Source organism: Aplidium turbinatum, chromosome 17 (genome assembly GCF_918807975.1).
Source record: "Aplidium turbinatum chromosome 17, kaAplTurb1.1, whole genome shotgun sequence".
Taxonomy (NCBI): domain Eukaryota; kingdom Metazoa; phylum Chordata; class Ascidiacea; order Aplousobranchia; family Polyclinidae; genus Aplidium; species Aplidium turbinatum.
The window spans coordinates 11,198,262-11,212,728 of NC_137488.1; the positions used below are offsets into that span (position 1 = coordinate 11,198,262).

At 37.1% G+C, this 14,467-nt stretch overlaps 1 protein-coding gene across 1 annotated transcript; it reads left to right on the forward strand.

Moving 5' to 3' along the window:
• Positions 1-4,493: 4,493 nt before the first annotated feature.
• LOC145786968 (uncharacterized) lies at positions 4,494-5,799 on the forward strand. The gene is made up of 3 exons (XM_082598717.1): positions 4,494-4,624; positions 4,716-4,856; positions 5,562-5,799. Exons 1-3 carry the CDS (start codon positions 4,564-4,566, stop codon positions 5,720-5,722), a joined length of 363 nt encoding a protein of 120 aa, XP_082454843.1. The 5' UTR covers positions 4,494-4,563; the 3' UTR covers positions 5,723-5,799.
• The last annotated feature ends 8,668 nt before the right edge of the window (positions 5,800-14,467 follow it).

Genomic DNA, 14,467 nt, shown 5'->3' on the forward strand with positions numbered 1-14,467 from the left:
TGTAGCAAAAGGTTGTGATTTAACCTTAGTTAATTGAAACCGTGGGCGTAAATTTGGTTGCGAATCCTACAACATCACAGATTTAAAAAGCAAACAGGGCGAGAGTTTTTGTGACAAACGAACTTCACAAAATACAATTTGTGAGTTTGACCCAAAAAAAGATGTTAATGGTAGACTACATGCAGTAAGGGCCGTGTGAACACCATCTCGTCTCCCGCCCCCCCCCCCATGAAATCCACTAGTGGGCCCCTATGTTTAGTGATGGTTCTTGAAAATAGGAAAAAAAGTGTTACGTTATGGCCGCAAGCTCTTTCAATATAAGAGGAAAAATTCATATTTATAATTTCAGCAAACCGTAAACAACCTTGTTGACAATAAACAACCTCAAATATCACAGAAAGACTATCGCCTACAACACTATGCACGACTAATTAGCCTTCATCGAAAAACAAGTTGAAATTTACCTTTTAAAAAAATAACCTTGTAACTTCAACTTTTACAGAAACCTAGTTTTAATTTGATGAATTTGGTCAAATACTATAACAGCACGTCTAAAACATTATTGAGTCATAAACTACACAAGCGACCACATCAAAATGAAATTAACAGAGATGTACGTATACGCGCAAATTTTGTTTGTTTGTTTGTAGACTTTTTGTTTGCGCTAACGCTTACGGCCACATTTTTTTGGATAGTTGTCGCTTGAGGCTACGCCGTAAAGTTTTCGCGTTTTTTTAGCGCATAGCGTCAACGCATACTTTTTAATGTCTTTTATTTGCTACAACACGCCAATACCTTCCAGCGCTGCAGTTGAAAGAATGTTTTCAATGGGCAAAGACATATTGAAACCAAAACGCAGCAAAATGTCAGATGAACACTTTCAGATGCTTGTGTTTCTTCGTGAAAATTCAAAATAAAACTTGTTTGTTTCGAGTGGTTTAAACCGTGTGAATGTTTGGCACCTAGCAAACAAAATGAGTTTACTCTAGTGTATGCGCTGACGCGGACACCGCCAACTTTTTTTTTACAAGTTACGTTGATGCATGCGGCGTATGGTTTTTCGAACGTTTGCGTTTACGCTGACGGCGTCAATATTTTTTGTATGTGCGTACATCACTGAAAATTATCAACACTTTCTAAGAGCAAACCCCCTCGACCACTTACCAAACTGCTTACTTCTTTGGACCTCAAGTTTCACATTGCTTATTTTCTTTTAGAATTTTGGTTCGTCAAAACACTGGTGCACTCCCCAACACGTTTTTTTCCCCATTTTATACTGCATATGTGAAAAAGAAGACATTAGCCTACTCCTCTATTAAGTTGATTAGGTCGATCATCGATGGACGCGGCCGCTAGTAAAGCTAAGACAAGATACATTATTTATAACTTACTACAGTCTGAATTACGTATTAACAAACAAAATTAATCAAACTTCCAAACTGATTGCTATTTTTAAATAGCGTATATTCTGCTAATGATTTTTTTTCCAGAAAAATTAGAGCTTTTCGTTAACCGGCTGTTGTTGGTTCTCCAAATCTTCTTTACCCTGAGAAGAAAGGAACGCCATATGCAACTGTTTTAATTAAACACCACTTTTGTTTCACTTCAATCTGTGGAAACCTGACATTTTACTGTACTTGTATAGAGTAAAGTTAACAGCATATTCTTGAATGCTTTCGACAAAGATTTAAACCCGAGCTTGCACATGTTTTATTTCTAAAGATGCGTTGTCAGTCTCATAGAAAATGCATCCTGGCAATTTTAAATATATTTTGTGAAAAAGTAGTGAAGTTGTTATAAACAGTTTGTTCGCTTAGCTGAAATTCACATGAAAGCAAGTTCTATGTTAGACCAGATAAGAAAAAATAGTCCATGTGATTTTCTTAAGAAGTTGTATACATAAAGAAAATTTTCATGAATAGGCCTACACTGTGATGCTGATTCGCTTAATTACGCTCTTCGTTTTGCTTTACGACACAAAGGTCCAAACAGACAAGATAAACAATTTTAACAGGTGTACTTTAGAAGCTAGGTTCTTTGTTGAAAAGGTGACAATTAGAAAGAAATATAAAAAAATTAAAAATTCATTTAATTGTCATAATTTTCTATTTTCCATTGGCAAACAATTAGCATAAATCTCTGCCTTGTCAACGCCTTCAGTTTCCACATCAGCTTCCCACTTAGCAAATAGCCAAGAAAGTGACAGAGACGTCTGTGCAGACAATGACAATGTTGCTTTGAAAATGAAATAAAAGGTGAATAAATACTTTGGTACAATAAGAGTGAGCGTATATTGCAGGTAGGAGGTAGGCCGAGGCCGACTGGTGAAGTGCAGTGAAAGCAAGGCATTAAAATTACTTGAGCAAAAGAATTTGATTATTCAGCCAGCACACTGAAATAATTACACCATTGCCTTCGTACCAGCAGATCAATGTACAGTAAGCATGTTGGTAGCGTGTTGTAGCAAATAAATTAGGTGACTAATCTTTCTTTTTTTGGTCACTTTTACCGGTCATTGTTCAAAATTGAACAAACGTATTGCAGGCCAAATTTTTCTGTACTGCAGTGAAAATAGCCTAGCCTACTAGTCTACACAATTCCCACGGTTATGATAAAAATAAACCGGAAGAAGAGTTTTCAAACCCGCAGCTAAATCACTTATACCCCCTTTCAAGCAAAAAAAACGTTGACTACGAACATTTGCTGCTTCCATTTAGAGTTTCTAGATTCTACCTTAGTTTTAAAGAAAAAAATCAAAATTTGTGAATGAGCTCAATCACGTTTCATAGCAACCCTTGAACATTCAAAGCCAAGTTTATTTGCATAAGGTGTACCATCAATAGATCATTGGTGGTTGCCTAAAGCTAATTTCAAACGTTTTGAATTTTTCTCCTATTAGCCAACAAGGCAAACTTAAACTTGAAATAATTTCAAATGAGATGTCAGTTTTGCAATTAGGCCTACGTGAAGGACATATCTGCTCAATGACGCAGTTAGATAAGCGGCTGTCTTTGCAAACGATAAAAGCAAGCAAGAGTGGTTCAGCTCTGAAAGTATTCGCATAATAATATTAATCACCGCACTAACACTTCATCAGATGAAAACTTTACTTTATCAATCCAAGTGGCCGGATCTTCATCGGTGGTTCAATGCCTCTACAACTGTGCAAAACTGCCATGAATTTTTCATTATAATTTATCATTTATAGAGGCTGTCTCAGTTCGAGGATAACAATTCGATAAAAAAATCAAAACATTAAAATCTTTAAGTTATCGGATTAAAAAACTTAATATCTTTCCAAATTAGTCTGTACATTTTAGCTGTAAAATTTCGAATTCGCAAAATGTCACTAAGGATTTCTTCAAAACGACATTGTTAACACATTTTAGACCTTGCTTTGCTGATTGTTCTAGAATGGTGTATGATGCAAAAAATATCGGGATGCAGAGTTTGTGTAGGGTCTGTTGTTTTTATTGTATATACGATTGTGGCAGGTTATCAAAAAACAGTTTAGTTGCTTGTTTGCAACGTATTTGGCCTTTTCCGATAAAAGATTGAATAGAATGAAAAACAGATTTTGAGATGGAAGATAGAAAATGTTATGAACACACTATTTGTAAAAAAAAATTGTAAAATAAGTTGAGTAAAAAGTTTCGTTTGATTAGCCTACGTTTCATAAACTAAAATAGTTCGATTTTGGTTTGGAACTTCATATTGAACCAACACGACTATTTTTCGTCTGTCGTCTGCATAGCGAGTCGAGAGAACCCTTGCACGGCACTCAAAATGTCATCGGTCCAGCACCTTTCAAGAGCGTTCGGCTGTGTCTTTGGTAGGACACTTAAAGGCATTGAAGGTTGACACAAAGATTGACTTTTTTGCCTTCCCGTTTACTTAATCTAAGTCTTCAACCGCCGGGTGTAAGCCTGGATACAACAAATAAAAAAGAGACAGTTGCCCGAATTGTAGTTCAAGAACAGGAAGTCGATAAATTCTGATGGAAGATCGACGAGTTGACGGAAAGTCGACAACAAAGTTTGCTGATGGAAGAGGGAAGAAATGTTTGAGATAGAATGAAAGATTTCTATGATAAAATGGAAGAAAATCTCACAATGAAAAATGGGAAAAACGTCTTCCTTTCCATTCCATCCCATTCCCTGCCAAATTGTTCAGTTCATCATTTAATTCTCAGGATGAAAAATGGGAAAAACGTCTTCTTTACCATTCCATCCCATTCCCTGCCAAGTTGTTCATAGTCTATCATTTTATTCAACCAGCAACAACTTGTGCAATAATTGCCCTGGCTGTTGCAAACCTCCTGATAGAATTTTAGTCTTTTCAGTCCAACAATAAGTGACCTAAGTTTGTTTATTTGCTTTGAGAATTTATGCAGAGCTATCAATACAAACCCTTGTTTATAGTTTTGAAAAGTAACGTTAATCATTAAAACCTTTTCCGGTATTAAAAATAAAATAATGAAAATCTTTTTTTATAGATCTTATAACCTCGTAGCCTATCTACATTTTTGTACACAAAATTGTTTAGTTGCTATTAACATAGGAAATGATTTGTGCTTCCATCAAGTTGTGCTTCGCTTTGGCGATCATCTTTTGTGTGCAAGAAGGTAAAGTGTACTATAGCTAAAATACTTTGTGTAATGGCATATTTTTGCTCTCAAGGTGTCTTACGTTTCCTGTTTGCTTATTTTTTTTTAGGAATGACCTTGGACTGTTACAGTTTCATAGTGAATTCGTACGACGGAGTACCGGATGATACCAAAGCACCTCTACAAGCATGTGCAGGAAATTTCTCTCGCTGCGCTATATTGTCGTGGACTACAAATATTCCAGAAGCAGGTGAGCTCACTTTTTAATGTTTTATGATTATGATAAAATTATTTTCGTTGTTGGGAAGCAGTTGAGTAACACACGATTCGGTAGCTAACCATAGATTTACTTACGAGCGGGAGAATTGAGATCGGAATGGTATCTTTAAATGTTTTTTGAATGCTGTATAAAACTGCTGTTTATTCCTTGTCTGACAAATAATGTGTGTGTGGTTACCGTGGCATGTTCCTTCATTACTTCATGTTTCTACTGCACTGAAAGCAGTTTGATATTAGCAATTTGATTTGGTATGTTGAAAAAATTCTTTGCTGCTTTAAAAATGTGCCCGTAACTTGCAGTTATTTTGGTTAAGTTTCTGATAACGGATCTTTGAAGAGCGCCAATTAAAAATACCATTTGACGATTCTAACACCAATATGAGAATATGGTTTACCAAAATGGTAATACAGAAAAATGAAAGTGAAGAGCCAAAGTTTGACGAGTTTTTCCTATTGAGGTTCTTTTGGTTAGCCAGCAAACCCAACTCCCGATTGCAAAATGTTGTAGGCTAAGTCTAGAAGTGGGGTTACGAGAAGGCTAACACAGGATATTTTGGTCTTATCACTCTCGTCTGTCTACAAGTAGGATAGCCTACTAGGCTATCTAGGTCCTAAGCTATTAAGTAGAGCTAGCCTACAGGCCACTCGATGAAATTGATTATGATAATTTTAACAGGCGCCGTAAATTTTCAACAAGGATTGTGCACTACTCCATCGGTGTGTCACTCCTTCTGCAGCCTTCTTCGTCACGATCCTTCGCTTGGAAAAAGCACTTCAATGTGTCAACAGCAATGCTGCAACACAGAGGCTTGCAATGATCCAGCAAAACTACATTGAGCATAACATCTTTTTGTGTATATAGTCTATATTGCGAGTTTAGTGATGTTCATGAAAATATAAAACAATGCATTATAATTGCACACGACTTATTGAAGCTCGAGTTCGATTAGTTCAAGTCGCCACGGTTCAAGTCCATTAGTGCGACGCCAAAGGTTAGGCCTACTTTTGCTTAAGTAGCCTATATTTAGCTATTTAAACTCAACTGCTATAAACTGAAAGCTCACCATGTAAAACGTGTAGACATGCAGTATCGGACTATGGCCTACTCATGGATGGGTTAGGCTATACATTAAAGGCCCGTTTTATGCTTTGAAGTAGCCTGTAACTTCTACCATAACCAGCAAGGACACTTAATAAGTGAAATGCTTCGTTTATTAGGAATGGCTAAAATGCAAAAGATAGCGTTTTTGTTGCTTTTATTTTTGGTCACAACGGTAAACCATAATCTCTTCGTGGGAAAATTGTAACATAAGGTTCCCGGATCCGTTCGTCTGTAGGCCTATGTAGGCCTAAGTTAATGACCGAAAGAAACACTCTTCTGAAAACGTCTATTCAAGAACTGTATTTCTGTAAAATTAGCCTCAAGGCCGTCGAAATTGGGACGCAACACCGTACGCCACTAAAACTTGTCAGTACAATACAAATTACTGAGATAAAGACGGAAATTTCGTCCAGCTGGTAAGCACTAAGCAAAACAGTTAAATATGCGACCAACTTTTCAAGCAACAATTTTAAAAATGACGAAAATAGATTGCAATCTTCCAAACGCACGTAAACATCTTGTGTGACGTAATAATGATAAGCATTATGAAGCTATTCCAGCACCTGTTGGCTTTGGCTTACACCATATCTCGTAATTAAAGATTTAACGATGATGTAATGTTTCAACAGGTGCAGTGTTGTACGTTGACGCCGTCAATTTGACGGCGTCATTTGACGGCGTCAACTTTTTGTTGACGCTGAGGCTAGCGCCGTCAAATTATTTTTCAGTTGACAAATTATCTTTCAGCAACAAAAGTGCCCTTTTTTCATACTCCTGCCCATCCAGTCAAAAAATCGCTCCGGCGCCCCTGAATATGCGTTCCAAACGCAGCAGATTGTCAGACAAACGTTTTAAAATGCTTGTTTTTCTGCAAGGAAACAACTAATAGGCTGAGCAGCTAATTACAATACAGTCTCAAAACATAATACCTGCTCTTTATTTATAGCTATTGTTAGGCTGAACTTGGTTGAAATATTTCCGTTTTATGAGACGCCGGCAAAAAATAGCGCTAGAAATTAGCGTTGACGCTGACGCGTCAATTTCTTTAGGAGCTTACGCAGTCCTTTACGCCGTAAAGTTTTTAGGCAATTCGCGCTGACGCTGACGCCGTCAAATTATTTCAATGACGCGTACAACACTGAACAGGTGTGACCAGTGATGCAATCTTTGCTAATTTCTAGCAATAGTCTATATGACGTAAGACGTCAGGTTTAGTAAACAACGGTTCTATGTGACGTTTGATTTGAAAATTGTCTGTAACAATTTTGTACCAGACCTTTGCTATGTCGACGTGTAGCCTACCGGTATTGTTTTCTCTGTGCTGGACAGAAATAAAAATGACTAAAGGTTACAATAACTCTAGCCAGTGGAGTTGATAGGGGGATCCACTGGGTACTTTTGTACCCGGGCCCGAGATAATTTTAGGGGCCTGGAAACATAAATAAACTACAGCGCATTCTTTGGATACAGTGTATTTTTTTTACAAATGTTCTAATTTAGAGTCGAAGAATCTCATTATAGTACCGCGCCTAAATTTCCTTTCAAGGGCCCTGACTTTAGCTATAACCTTCTCACCACACATTTAAACAGCTTAAGCGCCACAAACACAACATTCAATTCAAAAGTAGGCTAACAATTTTTTAGGAATGTCAAATGACAGAGAAATTTGAAAAATCATCGTTAAACTCTGTATCAAATTAGGCAAATAATTATTCTACGGCAACAACACTTCAACAGCAAGCGGAAACTTCACTTTGTCAATCTCGGTGACAGGCCGCGAAATTTTTTTTCCCACGAGATTTCTGTCTCATTTACATATTTTGGTAAAAGTTTGTATTAAAAGCGTGTGAATGCAGCATTTTCTCGTTGACACGGTTGGTTCAGTGGTTTCATCCTCTGCCTAGTGATCATGAGAACGAGGGTTCGACGCCCGTCGTAGTCAAAGTGGGAAAAAAAAGTGGGGTTAGGGAAAGCTTATATTTTATTATCTTTGCTGAATTTCATTGGAAAATAGTTATTTCGCTATTTGAATCAACCAATCTCTCAAAACACTTTCGGAAAATCTTACTTTCAGAGTGACTAGAATCAATGAGACAGAAATCTCGTGGGAAAAAAAAATTCGCGACCGGGCCTGCGTCAATGCTTCAAAGCTTTCACAAGTACCGGTACGCGAAACTTTCAGGGTCAAGCTCTCAAAGAAGCTTTTCCAGTCCAAGGATCAATCAATCATGCGAAACCGCCAAGATTAAGTTTTCCAAGAACCCATTTCCGTTCTGTGATAAAATTCAGTTTTCTTTTTATTTATTTCTATCAATCAGAAAAATGTTGCGATTAATAAGTTGCAAATTTGTTTTCCAAGTCATTACATGTAAAGGTTGCCTTCGCAAAAATCTTCATCAAAACTGCTCAACACTTCAACAAATAGGAAATGCATGGTTATTGGGCATTAAATCTTGGAATACGGATCAATGGATTAAATGAACACAAAGTAAAGCGGAAAAACGGACTTGCCAATCCAGTTGTTGCTGTTGAATTGAAAATTGAAATTGAATGTTGACCAGTATTGTTGACTGACAGCTTGGTTGCATCAATTGTTGAAAGCTTGGAAGTCAGAGTATATCACCTAATGGAAGTTAGGGATGGTGGAAGTAGGGGATTGCTCACTCAAAAGTAAGGTGGGACAATTGGAGGGTCATAGCGTTATGGCAAACTTTGGTGCAACTACAGCTTGAGGTCTGCCGCTATGAATCACATATTCAAGTGCAGCGTATGTAATCTGTCCACGTGTGTATCTCCAAAATAAATGTAGGAAATGTGTGATATCATGTTTATTTGATACTATTCAAGTCATAATAATGCAGCGGTAGACTTCACGCAACAGCGGTAACAGAAGGTAGTCTCACATTGCTGCAGTAAGGTTCTGCTGATGTTCTAGCACCCAAAACTTTAAGGCAGTGGCTATTTGACCGGCGCCGGTCTTTGAATCTGAAACACTATTTTACCGGTCATGACGTCACTATACAGTCATTTTTTTTCTTTTTCTCTTTCAAAGCAAAAGACGAGAAGCGCCTATATAAGTTCTAAATTCGACTATTTTGTTCAACTCGAACCGTGGTGCGTGCAATACTTTGCCGGCTCCTATTGTAGAGGGAATGATTTCGATACTACCCTGAAGTGTTCTTTTTTTTTTTTGTAACTAAATTTTGACCCGAAGTGCATGTTTGTAGTCAATTTTTAATTTGAGTTGCATTACATTTACATACCATTACCATTTTTTAAAAGAAGCATTGTATATAACTAACTTGTTGAGAGCAAAAATGTAATGCTTTGTTCGGCAAACACGGTCACATCAATCAATCATTTTATTTTTTGTCATTAACGCGTCCGGGACGAAAAAGATACTAACTACAAAAGTCGATATAGACCTACCAGCCTGTTAATAAACAGGAAAAGGTGGAAAAACCTTGAAAGGTTTAAAACGTGCCTGAATAAAAAAATATATTGTAGGCTATATAATATATCAGTAGTTAGCACGGCCACAAACGGAAAATTACCCAGAGAAATTCTCAAATTCCAGCAAATTAAAAAAACTTATAAGTTTATTACTCACATTTGAAAAGACATAAAAAATTGGGCTGTAGGCAACTCAAATTAAAAATTGACTACAAAAATGCACTTAGGGTCAAAATTTAGTTAATAAAAAAAAAAAAAGAACACTTCCGGGTAGTATCGAACTCATTCCCTTTAGAATAGGAGCCGGCGAAGTATCGCACGTGTCACGGATTGAGTTAAATAAAATTGTCAAATTTAGAACTTATATAGGCGCTTCTCGTCTTTTGCTTTGAAAGAGAAAAAGAAAAAAAGTGATTTTATAATTTTTTTCCTTTCTCCGTATTATTTACGAATTCAATTACCCGATAAAAAAGCGGATTTTAGACTCGATTCTGGATGGATTCGAATCTTAAGGATTCGAAATTCTACTTTGGGCATCCCTAGTCATGACCGGTCAAATAGAGTTTCAGATTCAAAGACCGGCGCCGGTCAAATAGCCACTGCCAAACTTTAAGCAAAATATAGCAATTCATTCGATGAGAAGGATTTTACGTGAAAGCAGAGAAAATGTTTTGCAGTTCTGCTAATTTTTGAATTTTGCAGTGACCCTTATAAGTGAGTCGTCCCAGTGAAATCAGTATAAGTGAGTCGTCCCGGTATTCTACTGTCCCTAATGGAAGTGTTTTAGGCTTAGGCTATCTCTTGGCTATGTCAGTTGTGTGTGTGATTGACACGTTAGTTTTTTCACAACCTATTTTTGCCACCTTTTTTAAAGTAGATTGAGCAAATAACCTCAATAGACTGTACCGTACCTCAGTTGTGAGTTGGTTGCAGGTTGGCGCATGACTTCTGGAATGAAGAAGCTTCAAGATCAAGCGCTGCTAGTTCGACTCTCAGAGTTTGTGCTTGAGCAATGCACGTTAAGGACTGCTCTCCATTCAGCGACATCTAATGGATGGAATAATTCCCGGCACCAAGACTTTAACGATTGGAAGCTTCACTCTGTCAATCTCGGTGATCGGGCCTGCGTCAGTGATTCAAAGCCTCTACAAGTATCGGTATGCGAAACTGCTTAAGCTTTGCAAGAAGCTTTCCCAGTCTGAGGATAAAGATTCAATCAATCAAATTGGCATCAAATTGGCCTAATTTGGGATCATTTATTGAGCTGGAAAAAACAAAATGCTGTTTGGTCTTTTTTTTGAAATGTAAGGTGAGTACAATACGGTACACGACAACTGGGCGAGACAAAGTGGGCGATACCCACTTGGGCGAGACCAGGTGGGCGACGAGACAAGTGGGCGACAGACCAGGTGGGCGACGAGCCAAGTGGGCGACGGACCAAGTGGGCGACGGCCAAAGTGGGCGACGGAAGCGAAAGTTTAGCCGTTCGGAAAAAATATGACTTTTAATTTTTACTTTAAAATACAATGGTTGATTTGTAGAAGGGAAGCAATGAGAGTTCTCATGCTGAGTTTCACGAAGCATTAGAAGCAACATTTCATTATTTTTTGTGTAATAGCGCTTTGCATTGTGACATCATCTTGTCACATTATTTTGCAATTTGCGGCGTCAGGGTTTATCGTGAAGCTTAAGAGAAACCCCTCAGAAAAGAGACAAACGAATGGCCAAAGAGTGGTTGAAGTCAGTTATGAACGTTCCCTAACCGTTATCAAAGCTTGTCAGTATAAAATATGACTTTTAATTTTTACTTTAAAATACAATGATTGATTTGTGGAAGGGAGGCAATGAGAGTTCTCACGCTGAGTTTCACGAAGCATTGGAAGCAACATTTTCATTATTTTTTGTAGTCTAGCATAGTCTAGTAATAGCGCTTGCTGTTTGATGTTAATTTGCATTGTGACATCATCTTGACACATTATTTTGCAACACACAATCCAGTCTCTGAATATTATAAACACTTGTACGTCAGCCAGTGGTGAGATCTTAACTACTAAGTAGCTGGTTTGGTAGGTACATGCATTAGACATTTGAATGTTTGTAGTGATTTTCAAGCGAAACAGAAGCTTTTGTTAGTTGTTCGAGTGTGTTATTGTTTAAAATACATGTAAAAACTTACATACGAATCATTAACTACGGAGATTAGCATAAATTTGATGCTCTAAAAATAATCCATTAAAATAAAATTTTTGACAGAATATCTAAAACTAAAGTCATATTTTTCAATTTTTAGGTCATAAACGAAATGGCCCTAGTAATGACTGTCAGTCACAATGTGTTCTGTAAACTGCTGATGCGGCTACGCAGCGTCTAGACTAGAGCATTCGGATTAAAGTTTTATTGATACTTTCACATACAACATTGTAAATGCAAGTTAATAGCAAGTCTCTATGAGACATTGAATTTTCCGCGCACATACGATTTATAGCGTCAAGAACACTAATTGTGCGCTGTTTTTTTTTCGGTCATTGACCGATTTTTTAGAAAAATGTCCGAAAACAATATAGCCAATTCGGTCAAAATGTGCAAACAAATATATAGTCAATTCGGACAAGTGTTGCAAGGTTGAGTTTCGCTGATGAACGTTGAAGAAACGTTTGTCTGTTCCAACTTTTCTCAGGTAAAACACAACAACGTTTCTCAGCGAAACTTAATGTTGTAGCGACTCAGAAAGTGCAAAGTTTGGTTTGTATCAGCTACTTGAAAGGAAATATTTTGATCAGAAAAAATGACCGAAATAAATAAAAAATGACCGAATTTTTACAAGTCATTTCGGACAAATGACCGAAACGTCTCAGCAAAAAAAAAACAAACAGATTGCGCGTGCTATGTTGGTGGCTGCAGCGTTTTTATTAGCATCGATGGTGACCGGAAGTTTTTGCAACATACTCCATCGATAATGATGTTTGAAATTCTTGATGATACCTTGGTCTGAAAGATGGACAGAAGAAGTTGTGTTTGCTGGAAATAAAACACAACTTCTACTTGCTTAAGGTGAGTTTTGTCGATGTTGTTGTTACGATGGTTGTTCAAGAGCTTTTCCTGTGCCTTCCGTATCAGTGAAATTTGCGCCTGTGCCACATCAAACTTTGCTGCAACAACTCTCTGCGGCGTTTTCCTTTCTAACTCTTTGATTACAATTAGGCTACTCTTACTACCACTCTTTAACCTTTCGTTTGTTTCTTTTCTGAGGGGTTTCTCTTAAGCTTCACGATAAACCCTGACGCCGCAAATTGCAAAATAATGTGTCAAGATGATGTCACAATGCAAATTAACATCAAACAGCAAGCGCTATTAGTATTACTAGGCTACAAAAAATAATGAAAATGTTGCTTCCAATGCTTCGTGAAACTCAGCGTGAGAACTCTCATTGCTTCCCTTCCACAAATCAATCATTGTATTTTAAAGTAAAAATTAAAAGTCATATTTTTTCCGAACGGCTAAACTTTCGCTTCCGTCGCCCACTTTGGCCGTCGCCTACTTGGCTCGTCGCCCACTTGACTCGTCGCCCACTTGTCTCGTCGCCCACCTGGTCTCGTCCAAGTGGGTATCGCCCACTTTGTCTCGCCCAGTTGTCGTGTAGTGTACCGAGTACAATATGTATTATTGTCTTTATTGTCAGTGCTCACAATGATATCATTTATTCATATCCTATTTTGCTACTCTAAAATTTTAATTTTTGTCAAATTTTGCAAGCTTGCCTTAACCTAAGTTCATGATACTCCTGGTAATTCTTTCATTTACCAATTGCTCTATATATAATATGCAACTACAGTACAGTTCGACTTAAAGCACAAAGACTGTAACCTCAGAAGCTATGGTCACCATATATGGTACTAAAGCCTTTGCCATTAAGGTTATTGTGATTTACATCACTCAAGCATGACATCATGTGCTCAAGTGTAAAAGCAATAGCCTATATATTTAGTCTAAAAAATATTAATAAGAACTTTATAGAAATTAGTTCTCTATCGTTAATTTGAACAGCCGCCAAACCTTCCAAACCTACTCGTTAACAGGGAAAATGTAGTACGTGCTAAATCCGTTATGTATTGCCACAAGTAAAAAGTACATCAAAACAAAATCTGACTGAGTGAACTATACCTAGAAGAAACAGCTGTGGCATAAAGATTGTATACAAATTTGTTGGGTAAACAAGGACATATCCGTTGGTGAACGAACACTTTCCTAGAGAAATCGTCTTACTCCAACACAATTTAAAAAAAAAAGCATTCAACACAGTCTTCATTGAGAAAAAAGTAGAATAAAATAAACAATTTTTTTACTACTGGTACTATAAAGAACACTAGATTCATGGCATTAAGGTTTATCACAGCAATTAGCAAACGCAAAATCCGAGTCTCGAATAAACCTCATTAACCAACAAACTAGCAGTTCATACAAGAAACTCAAAATAATACGTACAGTCGTACACTATATATACACCATGCTTTTACGTTTCTGGGTCTTATCAGTATGATGCATTTACCGGAAAGTAGACCAGCTAAATCACTTTGCAAAGCAAGTCAATTGCTCTATGCTTACATCACACAATGTTTCTAATTATCATGTTGTGTTTTGTGCTTACCACAGCAGGTTCTGTTTCCAATATTTTTAGTTATTTTCTATGTATTATATACTGTTTACTGTTACCAATATTTAACAGTGTATGATACTATTTAATGTTGTTATTGTGTAGCCCACTGTTATTGTTACTATTTAATGTACCAAACCAGGGCTACTCAACTAATGTTAGCAAAGGTCCATTTTGACAAGTTGAATATTTTTGCAGTCTGGTGAATATTTCATATGCAACCACAAAAATTAAACAACCAGTAGCCTACGAGCACCGAAACACTTTTCAGGTAGAACGTAACACGACTTGGATTTTTGTCTAACACAAACAAAGAAATAAAAAAGGAAAAAATGCATTGTGTTTCTTTGTAGTGTAGCTGTGTGGATCGCACATC